Here is a 21016-nt window from a genome sequence, read left to right as displayed (position 1 = left end):
ACTTCAGTAACAGTACTTGTTTTCAAAAACAGTTAGCTGGATTTATACAGTCATGAAAATGTTTGGGAACCCCTCTTAATTCTTTGGATTTTTGTTTATCATTGGCTGAGCTTTCAAAGTACCAACTTCCTTTTAAAATATGACATGCCTTATGGAAACAGTAGTATTTCAGCAGTGACATTAAGTTTATTGGATTAACAAAAAATATGCAATATGTATCATAACAAAATTAGACAGGTGCATAAATTTGGGCACCCCAACAGAGATATTATATTCATACTTAATTGAGCCTCCTTTTGCAAATACAACAGCCTCTAGACATCTCCTATAACCTTTGATGAGTGTCTAGATTGTGTATGGAGGTATTTTTGACCATTCTTCCATACAAAATCTCTCCATTTCAGTTAAATTTGATGGCTGATGAGCATGGACAGGCTGCTTCAAATCATCCCATAGATTTTCGATGACATTCAAGTCAGGGGAAAGTGACGGCCATTCCAGAACATTGTACTTCTCCCTCTGCATGAATGCCTTTGTAGATTTCAAACTGTTTTGGGTCATTGTCTTGTTGGAATATCCAACCCCTGAGTAACTTCAACTTTGTGACTGATGCTTGAACATTATCCTGAAGAATTTGTTGATACTGGGTTGAAATCATCCAACCTTCGACTTTAACAAGGGCCCCAGTCCCTGAACTAGCCACACAGCCCCATAGCATGATGGAACCTCCACCAAATTTGACCTTAGGTAGCAGGTATTTTTTCTTGGAATGCGGTGTTGTTCTTCCGCCATACAAAACACTTTTTGTTATGACCAAATAACTCAATTTTTTTCTCATCAGTCCAAAGCACTTTGTTCCAAAAAGAGGACTCAGTTTCTGCCATGCTCCTTACCATGTGTGACACATTGCTCATCTTGCTGGAAGTAACTTTCCGTTAACTCACGATCATCCAGCTGATTCTGACATCGCTTAAACGAAATGGTGACCCAATAGGTTTGCACCATGAAGACGCACTGCTCAATACTGTACACCACCATACTGATAAGAAGGGGTACGGGCAGTATGCATCCAGAAGTTGCAAATGGAGGTTAAACATCACAATGTCGCAATTCTACCTCACTGCTCCGACGCAGGGGGCATCCCAGCTTGTCTGAAGCTCCATTTACTGAGGAGCACATTGCATGTTGTTACGTTCAGGTTGGTTCGTCCTAGCGAGAGTTATTACAGAATTTTCGGGGGGGCCTCTTTCGAATGAATCTCCCTGTAGTATCATCTACAGGCTTATATTAGTCTAAATGCTATATGCATCATGATCAAAAAAAACTTTTTTTTGGGGTGGTTGGTCTCAATAGAAAGAAAGGAACATGAATTTTCTTTTTTGGTTTTGCACTTAGAAATTCATTTTCGTACCTTTTATGTGGTCTCACAAATCTTTTATTTTAGGGATGCATCAATACTATGTTTCTCAAAATGAGCACAACTACAGATACTTGTTTTTTTAGTATTCACCAATACCATTTTAGTGAGACTGAAGGCTGAAAGATATTTATTTACTCGAAAAAACTGAGGAAGGAAAGTGACATGGTAAAAAGGAAAAATGAAACTTGAGACACTTCACATGCCTGTAATGCATATATGAAACCCATACAAAATTGTTCATAATTACTCGAACACATTCCTTGCTCAAGTCCCCTGCACCATGCCTCTTCCTCCTCTTTCAGTACTCTATTTGCTTTTCTGGTCCTTGTGTGCAGAAGGCATGAAATCAGTCCCCATTTATATTGTATGTAAGTTGAGGTGCGGTAAGTCTTTGTGTTTCACCGAGTTACTGAATGTACTAAATGTTGCACTGTAATGGTCTTCGGGTATTTCCATCCATTTTCCAACCCACTGAATCCGAACACAGGGTCACGGGGGTCTGCTGGAGCCAATCCCAGCCAACACAGGGCGCAAGGCAGGGAACCAATCCCGGGCAGGGTGCCAACCCACCGCAGGACACACACACCCACACACCAAGCACACACTAGGGCCAAGTTAGAATCGCCAATCGATCTAATCTGCATGTCTTTGGACTGTGGGAGGAAACCGGAGTACCCGGAGGAAACCCACACAGACACAGGGAGAACTCCACGCAGGGAGGACCCGGGAAGCGAACCCAGGTCTCCTAACTGCGAGGCAGCAGCGCTACCCACTGTGCCACCATACCGCCACTTCGGGTATTTCCTCCTCGTTAATTTTTTTTTTTACTTGGCACTTTCATTAACTGCAATTTAAAATCTACTACTAAGTAAAAACTAAATTTTTTGTTTATTTTTTTTAAAAAGCAGCTGGTTGAGGGTAAATCAAGTGTACAGAGCAGTCATATTTTATACGTTTGTAGAGTGGGGTTCCAGTCAAGTGCAGTGGTTTGGAGTCCAGTGGTATAAGAATAACATATGGGATTAAACTCAGTGTGATTCATTACGCCCATTACAGACTCAGCAAAAATAAACATATAACTTTAATGCTTTTTTTTTTATTACACTTTTTTGTTTTAGGACTGAAAATGGGAAATTCAGTGCCTATATTTGTATATCCCTACAAAGATGGCACAGGTTAGAGGAAATAGCCTAAAAGTGAATTAAGAAAAGACAATGTCACACCATAGACAAAGAAAATGAATCGTGTTGGAAAGGCAAAGAATGCAATGCTATAAAGTCAATAATTTGAACCCGGAGTCAAACACTAAATTCCACATAGCATTTTTCATTATTCTTAAAGGTTTGCTATTAAAAAACTGCTCATCTGTGCCAACATAAAGCAGATGTTCAAGTTGCTAGTCAACAACCAATTAAGGATATGTCTTCTTGTCTTGGATTTTTACTTTATACTAAGCTAATGATTATGATTTATACTGTGTAATAAGTAGGGGTACAACTAATGATTATTTTGATAATCAATCTGGCAATTATTTTGTCAATCGGTTAGTAGGATTGTGTAAAAAAAAAAAAAAAAAAAGCTTGAAATCAAACAAAATTCAAAAAATTGAACTTTTCACCAAATAAACAGATTTGTATAAAATTTTCAGAAATTTTTTTTTTTTTTACAAACTACTTGTAGATATTTTAAACAAAATATAGGTTGCTATATAACAACATTTACAATAAACTGAACAAATATAAATAAAAAACTTGCTAGCACTTCTGGCTCTGGTTGTGCAATGAACATACAACACACTTTCCGTGAAAGCAACAGTTTTCAATAAACTAAACTCGCAGGCGAGGAGAGTGTGTTGAGCAGATGGAAAGAGTACTTTGAGAGGCTGATGCATGAAGAAAATGAGAGAAAGAGAAGGATGGATGATGTGGAGATTGCGAATCAGGAAGTGCAACAGATTAGCAAGGAGGAAGTAAGGGCAGCTATGAAGAGGATGAAGATTGGAAAGGCCATTGGTCCAAATGACATACCTGTGGAAGCATGGAGGTGTTTAGGAGAGACGGCAGTGGAGTTTTTAACCAGATTGTTTAATAGAATCATGGAAAGTGAAAGGATGCCTGTGGAGTGGAGAGGTATACTGGTACAGATTTTTTAAGAATAAGGGTAATATGCAGACCTGTAGTAACTACAGGGGGATAAAACTGATGAGCCACAGCATGAAGTTATGCGAAATAGTAGTGGAAGCTAGTTTAAGAAGGGAGGTGATGATTAGTGAGCAGCAGTATGGTTTCATAGCAAGAAAGAGCACCATTGATGCAATGTTTGCTCTGGCGGCGTTGATGGAGAAGTATAGAGAAGACCAGAAGGAATTCCACTGCGTCTTTGTGGACCTGGAGAAAGCATATGACAGGGTGCCTCGAGAGGAATTGTGGTATTGTATGAGGAAGTCAGGAGTGGCAGAAAAATATGTAAGAGTTGTACAGGATATGTATGAGGGAAATGTGACAGTGGCGAGGTCTGCGGTAGGAGTGACGGATGCATTCAACGTGGAGATTACATAAGGGATTGGCTCTGAGCTTCTTCTTATTTGCAATGTTGATGGTGGTGATGGCCAGGTTGACAGACGAGATTAGACAGGAGACCCCGTGGACTAAGATGTCTGCTGTTGACATTGTGATCTAAAGCGAAAGTAGGGAGCAGGTTGAGGAGACCCTGGAGAGGTAGAGATATGCTCTGAAGAGGAGAGGGATGACGGTCAGTAGGAACAAGACAGAATACATGTGTGTAAATGAGAGGGAGGTCAGTGGAATGGTGAGGATGCATGGAGTAGGGTTGACGAGGTTGATGAGTTTAAAAACTTGGGATCAACAGTAGACAGTAATAAGGATTGTGGAAGAGAGGTGAAAAGGATAATGCAGGCAGGGTGGAATGGGTGGAGATGAGTGTCAGGAGTAATTTGTGACAGACGGGTATCAGCAAGAATGAAAGGAAAGGTCTACATGACGGTAGTGAGACCAGGTATGTGATATGGGTTGGGGACTGTGGCACTGACCAGAAAGCAGGAGACAGAGCTGGAGGTGGCAGATGCTAAAATTTGCATTGGATGTGACAAGGATTAGAAATGAGTACATTAGAGGGTCAGCTCAGATTGGAAGGTTGGGAGACAAAGTCAGACAAGCAAGACTGTGTTAGTTTTGACATGTGCAGAGGAGACATGCTGTGTATATTGGGAAAAGGATGTTAAAGAAAGAGCTGCCAGGCAAGAGGAAAAGAGGAAAGCCTAAGAGAAGGTTTATGGATGTGGTGAGAGAGGACATGCAGGTGCTGGGTGTCACAGAGCAAGATGTAGAGGATAGGAAGATATGGAAAAAGAATGATCTGCTGTGGCAACCACTAACAGGAGCAGCCAAAAGAAGAAGACGAACATGATTTACTGTGTTGACTGAAAGAAATATGGAAGGCATTTTATCACTGTCATCATGAACCATCAGGCTACTTTTTTGCACTCTAACCTGTTAAAGTTTGGGTTTAAAGGCTGTAGTGAGGCAGCTGAAGCATTTTTATATTTATTGAAAAATACTTACAAAATCAAAAAAGCCTGTAATTTTACCAAAAGACTATAGAGTAAAATATAGTTTAATTGAATTAGTATAAGTGAAATTGGAAATTAACACATTATAATATTACAATTTACATTTAGGTACATAAGGGTGGCACGGTGGCGCAGTGGGTAGCGCTGCTGCCTCGCAGTTGGGAGACCTGGGTTCGCTTCCCGGGTCCTCCCTGCGTGGAGTTTGCATGTTCTCCCCGTGTCTGCGTGGGTTTCCTCCAGGCGCTCCGGTTTCCTCCCACAGTCCAAAGATATGCTGGTTCGGTGGATTGGCGATTCTACATTGGCCCTAGTGTGTGCTTGGTGTGTGGGTGTGTTTGTGTGTGTCCTGCGGTGGGTTGGCACCCTGCACGGGATTGGTTCCTGCCTTGTGCCCTGTGTTGGCTGGGATTGGCTCCAGCAGACCCCTGTGACCCTGTGTTCGGATTCAGCGGGTTGGAAAATGGATGGATGGATTTAGGTACATCCCCCACCTCGATTTCAGCTCAAGACTCCAATAACCCAATAATTGTTTCAGACTCTGACATTAAATCTGCAGCCCTGAAATCAAATTAGTTGCATTGTTACCATTACATATGTCACTTCATTAACCAAGAAATGGTGGGGAAAAGAAAAAAAAGTCATGCAACATCGTAAATATGAGCTCACTCAATATGGGAGAACCACAATAGCCAGTATTTAATAATTGCTGCTATCTAGCACATAAAATCAAACAACACACCCTGGGAGACTTTGTTAATGCTTAACAATGGTTTCAGCCTCCTTATTCCTTGATGTTGACAATAGCCTTTAAAAGTGTTACGTATAGCCGTTAAAGTTGGCAAAAAAGTAATCTTAAGAGTATTGTAATGAAGGACACTGCTGTGCAAGGAATAAACATTTTCATTTAAGAAAAAAATGCGTACACTTTTTTTTTTTTTTTTTTTAAACAAACTTTGCATTTTTCAAAACCCTAAACAACAGATCAATCAAAAATGATAATCAACCTGAGCCCAGAAAAGATAATCCCAAAAATATGCAACAAATTTAATTATTTCCAACATTCTTTTGTCAGGAGCATACATCTAAAAACAGGTATGTTCTTTGAAAATATAAAGAATATTGCAATTTTTTCCCCTCCAATCTGGTCTGGTAATATTGGAAACAATTTTAAGTTACAGAAATTTGGAAATAGTGATATTTTATTGGACCGAAAACAAGAATAATAAAAAAAAAACGGTATTTAATCCAACAAAAATGATGAAAGAGGATTATTCACATTTTAAAAGTTAACACATTACTTTTTTCCTCTTTGGAGATAAGAGGCAGGGACAGGAGGCCTAAGGCAAAGACAGACAGAAGTTCATCTTTTATCCTGCAAGATTTTCATTCAAAGTACTTGGAATTAAACAAATGTTAAAAGGATTTCATCCTGAAAATATTTTATGGCTGTTAATTCTAAACAAAAAATATATATATATACTGACTATTTATGTAAGTCATGGCTGTTTTCGTATTAAACAAGACTCAATTTCAATTGGTCTCTAATCAGTACTTAAACTGTTGCAAAGAGAAAGAATTTAAAATTATTGGTTACTTTAAAGATAAAAGTAATAAAGGTGAGAAAATCTCATGGTCTGGACAATGAGAGAGAGAGAGGAGAGATTGCTAATAGTGGGCAAAAGGAACCAAAAAGTAAGTACAAAAGAAATAAAGAGGCTCTTCTTACCCTTTGCATGATCCTTATCCAGCTGGCTAGCAACCTTCTTCCACTCCTCAATCTTTTGCTCCAATGGGTTTATCAAACTGTCTGTTAATGCACTGCACAAAAACATAAAACTCATCACACAAAAAAAATATGAGTTTGGATTCAGTTTCAATAAACTATTACCATGTGAGAGGCCAATCTGACAGACATGACAAAAACTTAGGTCAGTAATACAGCCTAACCATTGAGGCTGTTTTTGGTAGACTTGATTCATATCTCTCAATTTTCTGTAAATAGATGATTGATTTGTCAATTTCACAGCTCATCTCTGAAATGCTCATACAATCTCTGTAAATGACTTAACACTAACACTCGTAAATCCGTCCCACCTTAAATCTCTTCGCACCTCTCCGTTGGCGTCTTTTGTCTTCTAAATGTGTCGATAAGCCCAAGCAGCCTGCTATACCATCCCCCCCACCGCCTGAGAACGGGCAAGAAGTTCTCCCAGTTCCTGCCTTGATTGATTATCTGGGACTGAGCTACCCAGAATTGTAAGGGGAAATAATTTGATGTGTATTTTGTGTCTACAACAATCTATGTAAACACATCATTAAAACAAACGTTTTTCATGTTTTAGTAATGTTTTAGATATGAACTGTATAATGTGTGAAAGTTGATGGCCAAATATCAAATAAACACTTTCAAAAAAGGTGCAAATACAATACGACAGCTTCCGTGGTGCTGTGGTTAGAACTGCTGACTTATAATCCAGAGATTGCGAGTTCGAAACCAGCTCCCTGGCAAATTTATCGTTTTGAGTAGTGAGTTGCTCTTATTGTTAATATTATACAATAAAAACATACATTTGATTTGTGTCTGTAATAGCCGGTGTAAATTTATAGTACTTGTTAAAGTTAGTGGGTTTTTTTTTTCACTTTTATTTTCTCAGCCACGATCACGATACAACACCCACCCCCGCCCCAGATCTCACGCGGTTACTTTTTATTTAAAACTGGGAATAACTATAGATGTGAGTGGTGTTTTGAGACAATGGAACTGGAAATTCTCTGATCTGGAGGGATAAAACCTGACACACAAATGCTGGTGAATCTGCCTTCTTCGTATCTCAACGTCACTTGAATTTTTTCTTATTCAGTTTTACTTTCTTATTCAGTTTTACTGAGGGTTCCTGCTCACGTTGAATTAGTATGCACCTTATGGTCCATGATGTCAAAGGCACACTGACAAAAAAACAGAGACATAGGTATATATGATATTTGGAATAACTCATTTTATGGCCTGTATAGTAAATTTTGGAAAACATTGTGGCACTGAGGCAACATTAATCACATTATTCATATTCACTCACATGCCTTCTTGCACTTTTAATCAGTGACCGAGTTTTTTTTTTTTTTTTTAAGATAAAATACAGGAAATATTCTTATACACTGCCTTAAAATGACACTGAGCCACCAACAAATCACTAGAAAATCTACACTGTGCTCTGGTATTGATTCTGTAAGAGTCTGGAACAGAATTTTTTTTTTCTCCATTGATACCTATTTGAGTACTTGTATTAAAAAGAAATGAAAGATTTCCAATAACAGGCATTTGAAAAGTAGATAACTTCTTGTTAATAAAAAGAGAGTGTACTCAATTTTTTTTTGTTTTACTGAAGATGTGCCATTTTTTTAATATTAACAGTAGCAAATGTTTCTAAATTGTATTTTTAATGGCAAGATTTTCTCCCATTTAAGAACAGGATTGGATTTCATTGATTTCAGTGAAGGTTTACATAGAATTATACTGTATATAATTAAGTACTCCATTTACCTTAACATATGCACAATATGTACTAAATGTTATTCATTGACATTTTCTTTTCAATAATTTGGAAATAATAAATCAATAAATACTATTGAAGTTAAATTCCAAACAAAATACCAAAAACTACATGAAACAGTAAACACCTGGATCATTGTGGATACTTACATTTACAACAACTCTTTAACAATGAATTTTTAACAAGACTTCTCAAATCAAGCTGGTTGACTTTACAGGTTTGTGATGGTATGGGACTGTTTGCACTTTTATATTTAGGAAACAGGTTATAATTAGTAACGCTTTAAGAAAAACAATGAAAAAAATGGTCTCTTTCTTCTCATCCATCACTTCGGAATTCCTGTAAACACTGCCTTTGTTGTTGCATTATCAATAAATCCCAATGACTTCCACAAGTGAATTGTTTGCCAATACATTTTTTCAGCCCAATTAATTGTGCATCCCTGTGAGTATGAGATGCCAGTAACCCTTTACAAATGTCACAAGAATGGTATTTCTTATGCTGTCGTTTCAAGGTAGCATCATGCACTAAACAACTAAGTAGACTGGCCAGAAAGGAAGGTTTGAAATATGAACTTGCAAATACTTATTTTGAAATGAGTATGGCAAACTGAATAGCTCTTTTGTTCACAGCTGTCCAGTGTATGCAAGCTATAGTAAATCCACTAAGATTTAAACTGGACACAATTTTTACTTGCCACAAGTGTAGGTACACTACTTTCAAAGCATGAAAAGTAATAACTGTATTCTTATGTGGGCTGAAACCAAAGGGTCAGCAGTCACCAAGCACTCTCCTATTTACAAAACCTGTACTGCACACAAAATTTGCAGACAACTTTAGGCTTTTATTTCATTTTTTCTGAGAGAACTCTGAGATTACTTTCAATTTAAGATTTATTACCTATTCATTAAAGAATCTTTTGTAGAGTGTTCCTGTAAGTTAACTTGTGATTGGGAACATTCCTTTCTCTCTTCATACAGGGATCTCGCCTGTTGCAGGGCCCACATGGGATAAGCAGGTGAGACGCTAATGGAAAAGAAGCATCGGGCTTGTCATTTGTGTAACTGTTTTAAAAGACAGCTTCCTGAACAACTTTTAACCTCGGTTTTAAAGGATTGTGTTTTTTCTATTTTAACCTCCACGATTCGCATTGTTTTAATGGATTATTTATTTAATGAAGATTTATTTATTGAACTTTGAAAAGCACTGCACTATTTATTTGAACACTCATTGTTTTTGAATGGTTGTTGAATAAAAGCACTTTGTACATTTTACATCATCCCCTTGCTCTAATGTTGTTGCCTCACTGTCTAGCTCATCGGTGACATTACCAACGGTGTTGGTTTCAAGGGCTCCCTAATAGAAGATGGGAGCATGGAGCTGAACCTGCATCATCACATAGTCATTTAGGATAATATGTTTTCCATATTAAAATACAGCATTCATTAAAAAAAAAAAACAAACAGTATAAAGGGTTAATAAATGTCATAAACCTGTTCAGGCATAACAGGACATGATACAAAGGTCAAGTGAACAACAAAGGCAAAAAAGTTAAGTAAATTCTTAATAAGTAAATTTTGATGAGCAGGTTTTAAAATTAGGTCACCGCTGCTCTGCAGGCCATACAGTAAAACCAGGTATGATGTTGATGCTAGGAAGTGTATCTGGGCTTAAAAATTCTAGTGTAATATCCTAAAGAATAGAATAGGCACCGCGATGAGTGGCAGCCTTTCCAGCAGCTCCGTGTAGGACTTATCTTTCTACCTTTTTCTCCAACACTCTGATCACTCCTACCACTTTTATTTACTTTCTTTTATGTGTACTTGTTTCCTGGACACTTTTTTACTACTTGGACATGGATTTTTACACGCCGATGAGTCTATTCATGTAGTCAACTTCTTGCGCCGAGAACAAAGGCCTGTGCCGGTGTGGTTCCCTATTTACCTGACGAGGTAAGAAGGCCATATCGTGGCAGCAGAGCCAGCACTAAGCTAAAGGCTAAGCGGCTAGCGAGGAAGTGGCGATACAAGCCTTCGGTGCCTTCTGTGATCCTGGGAAATGTGAACTCACTACCAAATAAGATCGATGAACTGGCTGCGCTGGTGAAAAATGTCAGGACATACAGAGAATGCAGTTTGTTGTGTTTTTGTGAAAAGAGGCTAACAACTACCATCTCAGATGCTAACGTGGAGCTACCTGGGTTTAGCTCAATTAGAGCGGACAGAGACGCAAATACCTGCGGGAAGCAGAAAGGAGGAGGACTCGCTCTCTATGTGAACACAGGGTGGTGCAACCCTGGACATGTAATCGTCAAAATCTCCACATGCTGCACGGACATCGAACTGTTGGCCGTAAGTCTGCGTCCCTATTACTTGCCCAGAGAGTTTGGATACATCATTGTTGTTACTGTTTACATCCCTCTTCGCGGGGACGTGGAGATAGCGGGTGACATCATCCACTCCGCTGTTGCTAAACTACAAACACAGCACCCTGAGCCGCTTGTGCTAATTGCTGGAGATTTTGACCATGTGACGCTGGACAAAACATTACCTGCCTTCTCCTAGTATGTGGATTGTAACACCCGGAGAAATAGGATTACTGACCTACTTTATGCAAACATTAAAGATGCATACAGCGCCACCCTGCTGCCTGCGCTTGGGGAAGCCGATCATAACCTGGTTCTGCTTCAGCCTCACTACAAACCAAGAGTAAGGGAGCTACCTACAACCACACTCTCATTCAGGAAGTGGTCCACTGAGGTAGAGCAGGCTCTGAGAGACTGCTTTGGAACTACGGACTGGGATATCCTGCAGGGGTCACATAGTGAGAACACTGAGGAGGTTGTTGACTGTACTACAGACTACATCAATGGACATTGTAGTTCCAGTAAGAACAGTACACTGCTATGCTACCAACAAGCCATAGATTACAAGTGATATCAAGGGCCTTTTGAACCAGAAGAAAAGGGCTTTTAAAGGCAGTGATCAGCATGAGCTCAAGCGCATGCAGAAGGAACTCCGAGTCCAGCTTAGGGTGGTGAAGGAGCAGTACAGGAGAAAACTGGAGCAAAAGTTGCAGATGCATGAAGATCATCACTGGCTGCAGCTCGAAGTGGGTGCCTCCATCGAGAGAGACAGGGAGAAAGCAAACCTGATGAACAAATTTTTTAGCTGGTTTGACCACCTTAACCCACTCTCACCTCAGAGTACTGCATCCTCCACCCATCCTTCTGCTGATACCAGCATAAGAGAGATTCCCCCCACCCACAATTACAGCAGCCCAGGTAACCAGAGAGCTGAGGAGACTTCGTGCCAGCAAAGCAGTGGGTCCAGATGGAGTATCGCCACGACTGCTGAAGGCCTGTGCGTTGGAGCTGGGGAGTCCTCTACAGCGCATCTTCAACCTGAGCCTGGAACAGGGGAGAGTCCCGAGGCTTTGGAAGACATCTTGCATCACTCCTGTCCCAAAGATATCATGTCCTAGTGAGCTGAACGACTTCCGGCCTGTCACTCTGACGTCACATGTGATGAAGACCATGGAGCGGCTGCTGCTTCACCACCTAAGGCCACAGGTCCGCCATGCCCTCAACCCTCTGCAGTTTGCATACCAGGAGAAGGTGAGAGCAGAGGATGCCATCATCTACATGCTACACCGATCCCTCTCCCACTTGGACAGAGGCAGTGGTGCTGTAAGAATTATGTTTCTGGACTTCTCTAGTGCCTTCAACACCATTCAACCTCTGCTCCTTAGGGACAAGCTGACAGAGATGGGAGTAGATTCATACCTGATGGCATGGATCGTGAACTATCTTACTGACAGACTTCAGTATGTGCATCTCGGGAACTACAGGTGGTCAGCAGCACAGGAGCACCTCAGGGGACTGTGCTTTCTCCGGTCCTGTTCAGCCTATATACATCGGACTTCCAATACAACTTGAAGTCCTGCCACATGCAACAGTTCGCTGACGACACTGCTATGGTGAGCTACATCAGGAGTGGGCAGGAGGAGGAGTATAGGAACCTAATCAAGGACTTTGTTAAATGGTGCAACTCAAACCACCTACAACTGAACACCGGCAAAACCAAAGAGCTGGTGGTGGATTTTAGGAGGCCCAGGCCCCTCACGGACCCCGTGATTATCAGAGGTGACTGTGTGCAGAGGGTACAGACCTATAAATACCTGGGAGTGCAGCTGGATGATAAACTGGACTGGACTGCCAATACTGATGCTCTGTGCAAGAGAGGACAAAGCCGACTTCCTTAGAAGGCTGGCGTCTTTCAACATCTGCAATAAGATGCTGCAGATGTTCTATCAGACAGTTGGGGTGAGCGCTCTCTTCTACGCGGTGGTGTGCTAGGGAGGCAGCATAAAGGAGAGGGACGCCTCACGTCTGGACAAACTGGTGAGGAAGGCAGGCTCTATTGTAGGCATGGAGCTGGACAGTTTGACATCTGTGGCAGAGCGATGGGCGCTGAGCAGGCTCCTGTCAATCATGGAGAATCCACTGCATTCACTAACTGTATCATCTCCAGACAGAGGAGCAGCTTCAGCGACAGACTGCTATCACTGTCCTACTCCATTGACAGACTGAGGAGATCGTTCCTCCCCCACACTATGCGACTCTTCAATTCCACCGGTGGGGGGTAAACAGTAACATTATACAGTTATTGACTGTTATACCTGCCTCGCACTCTCCACCTTGCACTTTTTAACTTGCATTGTGTTTTTATCACTCTTTAATTAATATTGCTTTTATCAGTATGCTGCTGCTGGAGTATGTGAATTTATATATAATATATATTTACTAGCCAACCCGCGGCGTACCATACGCCGCATAATCAGGCTGCTTTTTTAATGATTTTTAAGCACAGGGAAAAAATTAACATTTGAAAAATCCGGAGGAGAGGGGAAGGACGCCCATTACGCCCCATCCGTCATGCTAGTCTGCTGATTTCTCGTTCAGTAACCTGTGAGTAGTGATGGGCGGGGTGAAGCCTCACGAAGCATCAACACGTTTGAAGCAATTGTGTCGGAAATCGTATCGAAGCTTCGAAGCATTTGACACTCACCTCTCTCGTGACACCTCCTGGCCATTTTCATTAACGTTACAGAAACTTATGATACACTTCAATGACGTCTGTTAAAAGTCGTATTGCTTTTATTTTTTCGTAGCTACAGACTGACAACGAAGAGAAGGGTTCGTCAGCAGCTTGTAGTGTGTGATGTCTAAAAAATATAAATATAACTAATGCCGACAGGCAGAATGCACTATACGATAGCAAGAGTTAAACAAAATAAGACGCCTCACCTCATGCATTCCCGGCTCTTTCAATTAGTATTTACTTTTGCACTGTATCATTATAATTGCTCCTGTTATTAGTATTATAATTAACCCTGATCTTTTCTTGAGATCACATTTAATAGCCTTAAATGTTTTCTTTGGTCTGTCTTAATTAAAAAGGAGTAGACAGAAAATAATGGTTTATCCCTGTACTTTGCCATGATATAGGTAAGCACATTTGAGAAAGAAAATGTGAAATCCTTAAATCACAGATGTCATTATTCGATCAAGTATTAAAATCTGCAGTGCTTCGAAGGCTCGACACACTGTCGAAACCTGAGTATCGAGCGGCCCATCACTACCTATGAGTCACGTAGAGTTTTCATTGTTGTTTGCGGTTCTGGCCGCTTTTTGCGTACTGAGTTGTTCCGGAGTCACAGTTGAGAAATAGTTTTTTAATGTCTTTTAAGCACAGGGGAAAAAATGAACATGTGGCCCGGTGCAGTCTTTAACTGCCTTGTGGCGCTGTAGTAGTACGGCTGCTTTGCAGTAAGGAGACCGTGGAAGATTGTGGGTTCGCTTCCCGGTTCCTCCCTGTGTGGATAGCAAATTATCCGCGACAAACAAACTGTTTTACACACTGCAAACCAATCCGCGCCGCTTTTTCAATGTTTTTTAAGCAGAGGGAAAAAAATGAACATTTGCAAAATCCGTAACACTGCTTTCAGTAAGTACAATGCACACGCGTTTAATTTGCCAGCCGTCTTTCCTGGTTTGGGCTGCTTTTGCAGTGTTACCTCTTGTGTATATTATAACTTGAAATCCTTCGAGTTGCTAATTAACTAACTAACACCAACCCACCCAGCTTGTGTGAAAAAAATGCGCCCGTTCTTTCATCATTTTGTTGCAGCAATATACATTGTGTTTCCACTCAGCGCGGAGGCGCGCATTCATCTCGGATTATTACATCCTGCTAGACTAATCTGCTACACAGCTGCGTTTGAAAAACCGACTTATCCCGGATGAGTTTCACCGGCATTAATGATTAGGAATCTGGTTGGAACAAAACCCTGCATCCACAGGGGTTCACCAGGACCGATGTGCAATGTCACAGGTGATCCTGTGGTATAGCAGGTCCACAGCTTCCCTTCAAAAGCCCATTTTTAAATAAATAATCATCGCACTCACAGTGTAGCGAGGGGCGTGGAAGTGTGGCTGAAAAGGTTTCCGGGTAGACTCCTGCTTTGGGCATTTCTCCCCTGTGCAGTGTGTGAGCGAGTGAGGAGAGAGAGAGAGAGAAAGCCGGTACGTTAGAGTGAGCGAGAGCAGGCTCGAAGGCAATGTGTTCCTGTGGTATAGCGGGTCCATAGCTCCCCTTCAAAAGGCCATTTTTAATCAGGCGACTGACAGTAGTGGAGTCAGGCACTTAGAAGGTCAGCTGCAGAGAGAGCGTCTCGACTGTTGCAGGGCCTGAAGCAGGTGAGATGCTAATTGAAAAGAGGCACAGGGCTTATTGGTTTTTAATCAGGCGACTGACAGTAGTGGAGTCAGGCACTTAGAAGGTCAGCTGCAGAGAGAGCGTCTCGACTGTTGCAGGGCCTGAAGCAGGTGAGACGCTAATGAAAAAGAGGCACAGGGCTTATTGGTTTTTAAAGACTGCTTCCTTCATTGTGTTTTAACTTCAGTTTTAAAGGATTGCGCGGCTCTCTCTTGCGCTGCCTGTGTGTGCCTCTGTCTCTCTGTGGCGTTGCCTCTGTGTGTGTGCGTGGCTCTCTCTCTCGCGCTGCCTGTGTGTGCCTCTGTCTCTCTCTGGCGTTGCCTCTGTGTGTGTGTGTGTGCGCGCGCCTCTGTCTCTCTGGCGCTGCCTCTGTGTGCGCCTCTGTCTCTCTGGCGCTGCCTCTGTGTGCGCCTCTGTCTCTCTCTGGCGCTGCCTCTGTGTGCGCCTCTGTCTCTCTCTGGCGCTGCCTCTGTGTGCGCCTCTGTCTCTCTCTGGCGCTGCCTCTGTGTGAACCAAGGTTCCACTGAGGTTGACTAATGAAAAGTCAACGTGGCTCAGAGCTGCAAGTGGACTGTGGCACAGACAAACAGAAATGACGGCATGTTTTCCGAGGCGTCGCGTCCGAGTTGGTGGGCGTGGCTCTGTGATTTTTTTCGTCGTATCCGATGGTCTAAGAGTTGGTGGGCGTGGCTCCTTCCTGCGTGCGCCATTGGCGTCTTACTTGTCGGCGGTTTAGTGAATCCACGCCCCTTCCGGCGTGCTTTCCATGGGTGGCTACTTGTCTCCCGGCTTAGTGAATTATATATATAGATATTATGTATGTGATTAATACAGTATCTGTCTATCTATCTACAGGCATTTGCGAGACAGTCCAGAAAACCTGCACACCGATACAGCTCCACCTTCTAGAACCCTACAATTCCAGGAGCTCACTAGCAGAGTTTATCTTCATATACATAAAAATCAAAATGTCTTATGTTCACCTTCATTTTCATCTAGGGTCTGAGGTGGCCAAGTACAAGCCTTTCCAAGGTTTTGATAATATGAGATATTTCAAGGCAATCAAATCGTTCTAGCACTCAGTACATTAGAATTCCCTTTCTTTGGCACTGAAACTCAGCAGTATATTTTGCACAGGAGTATAAATATGTTGTTCCTGAATGAAATCTTTTGAAAAGCAGCTCAGTAGTCCTACCTGGATTTACAATGGAGAAAATTTTTTTTAAAACTATCACGGTCTTTGTATATTGCATAGTATAGTGTAATAGCAATTTTGAAATAGTTATAAGCACGTTAAGAAGTGTTTTAAAAGTTTGCCATACAATGGGAAGATTTTAGCATCACTGCATTATTGTTTCTTAAGAATGTCTTATTTTGTTATTTCAATTGCTTGTTGAGTGTATGTGTACTCCCTTTAAGAAATGTTGTCTACCCGTTTCATCTAATTTATACACAAACAGAATGAATTTTCCCACCTTGTCATCTCTTATCACATTAGAAGAGCTGCTATTAAATGGGAAAAAAGTAATGCTTAACAATGTAACATGCATTTTTTTTTCAATTCTAATTTATTCAACCTTATAACAGTTCTGCCCTAATGTAATTGTAAATAAAGAAAGGCACTGTAGTGCCTGAATGTAATCCGTTTCAGTCTGTAGTCTCCGCTTAAAAACACAGTTGAAAGTGTAGCATCTCAGTTTATAAGGTTTGTAAAGCACTTACAAAAGTAATGTGAAAAATATGTAACAAGGGAACTAATCAAACACAAAATTTATTAGCAACTATCATCAATGACATCAATTAGTTGCTGCAGCCCTAAACACAGCATTGGTACTTATTAAATACTTTGAACTCCAATAAAAGATTTATCATTCAATGGGTCATTCTCTCTAAAGACTTTTGGCAATTTAGAGGGCTGAGAGGGGCTAATAATTTTAATTACACTTATACCCACTCAAGTCTAGTCTCTACTGCACCACATACATTACTTAATACTTTGTGGAGGAAGACATCAAGTCTTGGGAGTTTCACAGGTCAAATGTTGGAGTACCTGACAATCAAGTGTCACCCAAGTACTTCATAAATCCAATAAAACGTTTGACAGAAACCAATATCGCATGGTATTATCCTAGCAAATAAATTTCACACTCTTTGAAATACAGTAATCCCTCGCTACTTCGCGGTTCACTTTTCGCGGATTCACGACTTCGCGGTTTTTTAAACATAGTACATGTAGTAGTATTTCCTAGTCTAAGAACAACAAAACAAGTTCAGTGACTAAGTGCGTTGTAACACGGGCTGTGATTGTTACATGGGAGGGAGACGACAAATCACAGCTTCCCGCTTTCTAATCGGGCCTGTGATTGGTGCTTTGACTGATGCCTAGATCCCACAGTATCTCTGTGGTGTTATGGGTCCACAGCTCTTCCAGCAAAGGCCGTTTTGTTTTAAATAATCGCCGCGCTCGCAGCTTAGCGAGGGGGCGTGGTAGCTGTAGCGAGCCGCAGGGCGATCTGCAGTGTGGGCGTTTCTCACCTAAGTGCACAGGTGGGAAACTGCCCACATTCATGATTGTTCCTGTGGCTAATGGGCTGCAGCTGCCATGTCCTCCCCGCATATATAGAGAAGCGCGAGCGGGTTAAGGGGAGAGGAGAAGTAAAAGAGGAAAAGGAAAGATGAAACGGAGGTTGCAGGAGGAGGCAGGAAGCAGTGGAGAGAGAGAGAGAGAGAGAGAGAGAGAGAGTGTGAGTCGGTGCGAGCGAGCGAGCGCAGGCTCGTGTGCAGCTGTACAGGTAGCTTGGGTGTATGGCCAACACCCGAGAAGTAGCAGCAGTGGTCGCTCTCGCAGAATATTCTGAAGGGCAAGAGTGACTGGAAGGTGGATGACCGGTGAGGCGAGCCAAACAGTTGTAGCAGGACAGTGTAGAGAAGGTCAGCTGCATTAAGAGCGTCTCGCCTGTTGCAGAGCCCGCATGGGAGAAGCAGGTCAGACGCTGACGCTGTTTTTAAAGACTGCTTTCTGTTGACGTTTTAACCTCGTGTTAAAGGATTGTTATTCTTGTGTATTTTAAACCTCCACTTCACAACTGTTTTAAGGATTATTTATTTAAAGATTTATTGAATGCTCTACTGCACTTTGGACAACTGTTTTGATTCTTTTAATAAAAGCGGTTTACTTTACACTGTGCTGTGTGTGAAAAAGAAGCAGCGGCAGCAACTGCCGATCACAATGTTTTTACTGCGCAGCATATTCATCACCATTATCACGTCATATATAGCTACGTGTACTTCGCAATACAGTAAGTGTAAACTTATCTACCAATTTCATATTGCTTAGCAGTTGTCCCTGTTATTAATAGAGTAAAGGGTGGGTTGTAAACAATACAGGGAGGGTTTAAAAACGTCCAAATACACGTTCAATAATTAAATAAATATGGTGTCCCTACTTCGCGGAAATTCAGTTATCGCGGGCGGCCTTGGAACCTATCTCCCGCGATAAGTGAGGGATTACTGTATATCATGCGTCACTTATGACTTTGTTGTGAATATTTGTTTAATTTGTACTTGAATGATGTCTTAGACCAGAGCTACCAAAATGCTGAAAACAACGCTAATGTAATTACCCCGATCTACATACTGTCAAATAAACGAACCACACGCCGTGGCGCAACGTTAGGGGCTTCGCCTCTAGCGCTGACGTCCGAGGTTCGATTCCCGTAAGGGAGTGCAATGAGTGTGTACGCCTGATGAGCCCAGAAATAGGGAGAAACACGTGTCGCGTACTTTTTGCATTATTTGACAGTGAACTATTTCAACCATATATATATATATATATATATATATATATATATATATATATATATATACACACACACACACACTAATATACGTATGCAACAAGGTTTAGTGGTTAAGGCTTTGGACTTCAAACCCTGAAGTTGTGGGTTCAAATTCCACCACGTCCACTGTCTGACCATGAGCAAGTCACTTCACCTACCTCTGCTCCAACTGGAAAAACAAAAGAAATGTAACCAGTTGAATCTCAGATGCTGTATGTCGCCATGGACAAAGGCACCAGACAAAAAAAATATAACTACATACATACATTTACACACATATTATGCCTGTATAGATAAAACTGAGCCAAAGAGTAGTAAAGAGGTCTCAGGTTTCAGCCTCTTGTGACCCTGAATTGGATTAGTCAAGTATGATAATGTGTGTAATTTGTGGGTTAACTAAATAGATCTGGAAAGTGACCATCTAAGTTTTACTTTGTAATAAACATTTTATTGTCATTTTATAGATTTTCCAACAGTACAAGCTATTTACTATGAAGGAATATTTCTGACAAAAGAAAATATATGCACATCCAAAAAATGCATTGTGAAATGTGACCATAAATAAAAACAACATATATATATATTTGACCATAAATAATGAAATGTCATGTAATGTGTTATTTGTTGCTATTTCCTTCCTTGTTTATTTGTTTCAACCTCCTCAATTTTATCAGGTGAAAACAATCATTTTAAGGTGTATTTCACATTGTGTCTTGTGTCACCGAAACTAATGAAGAAATTAATAAATAAAAATATGCAACAAAAATGTATTTAATGACATTTCAATATTTAGGTACACATTATTTTGTTATGTATTTTTTGTCCAAAATACTCCTCCATAATTTACAGGAAATGCTAAGAATAAGTACTATATTAAGGATAAAGATTTTAGCATATACTACAACTCTTGATTTCCGTTTTATTTATTTATGTGTCCCTTAATTAGTTTATAATAAAAATTAGGCCTTGGAACCTTCTGAATCTTTATTAATTCTCTGTCACTGTAACTAAACTAAAATAATCTATTAAGGGAGATAAAGCATTATTAACTTGTACAGCGATAATTTTGTAACGATTATTTTTGGCCATATCACCCAACTCCTACGAGGGGCTCCCAGCTTAATATATAGCAAGCCGCATATCATTGTTACTAAATGTGGCAAAACTAACTTTCACGCGAGTGAAGCTTCATAGTACCAAGAATAGGTGTCAGGTGGGAAATACAAAAATGCTAAATATCATTTTAAAAATAATCCATTTAGTAAAAAAGGAAATCTTTGTAGTATATTTATATCTACATTCATGTCAATTTTCTAGTAAATTAACAATCTTTATAAGACTGTAGTACTGAAAAAAAAATCTAATTTTGGGATCACAGGTCAATGCACAAAAAATTTGCTTGTTTATCACCCCTTTGCCTGCTCAGCAAACACAAGCATTTAAAAATGGATACAATTTGCATAGTTGTATGGTAAGGTGGCTCAGCACCCCCCAACTCCACTACTCCCAGATATATAGGCAAAATAGAGACACCTGTGTTTCCAGACTCAAACAAGAACAGCTGCAACCTATTTCATCTTCAGATGGCAGTGAATGACATGCCTTGTGCTGGAACATAACCACACAGTTAACAGAGACAACTGTTGCCTCATTCCCTCTAGCAGTTGACAGGCACATTTAAAGCATGTAAAGAACATCCAAACTCCCAAATGGTTGCCCTGAAGATTATGACTCCCTATCTGACTAGACATGTAGGTATGCTGCAACAGAAGTCAAGATGCCATGGATATGCGCCACCTCCTCAAAGCAGTGGTATCTCAACCACAGTTTTGAGGATATCT

At 40.7% G+C, this 21016-nt stretch overlaps 1 protein-coding gene across 2 annotated transcripts in view; it reads right to left on the bottom strand.

The window, feature by feature from the left end:
- mtss1 (MTSS I-BAR domain containing 1) overlaps positions 1 to 21016 on the bottom strand; it is a 227409-nt gene that overhangs the window by 92420 nt on the left and 113973 nt on the right. For both annotated transcript variants that reach the window (XM_051932832.1, XM_028811889.2), the window contains exon 5: positions 6736 to 6827. In XM_051932832.1, coding sequence (XP_051788792.1) covers positions 6736 to 6827 — 92 coding nt within the window. The remainder of the gene's footprint in view (positions 1 to 6735; positions 6828 to 21016) is intronic.

Source organism: Erpetoichthys calabaricus, chromosome 10 (genome assembly GCF_900747795.2).
Source record: "Erpetoichthys calabaricus chromosome 10, fErpCal1.3, whole genome shotgun sequence".
Taxonomy (NCBI): Eukaryota; Metazoa; Chordata; class Cladistia; order Polypteriformes; family Polypteridae; genus Erpetoichthys; species Erpetoichthys calabaricus.
This window is presented reverse-complemented; position numbering and strand designations above follow the sequence as displayed.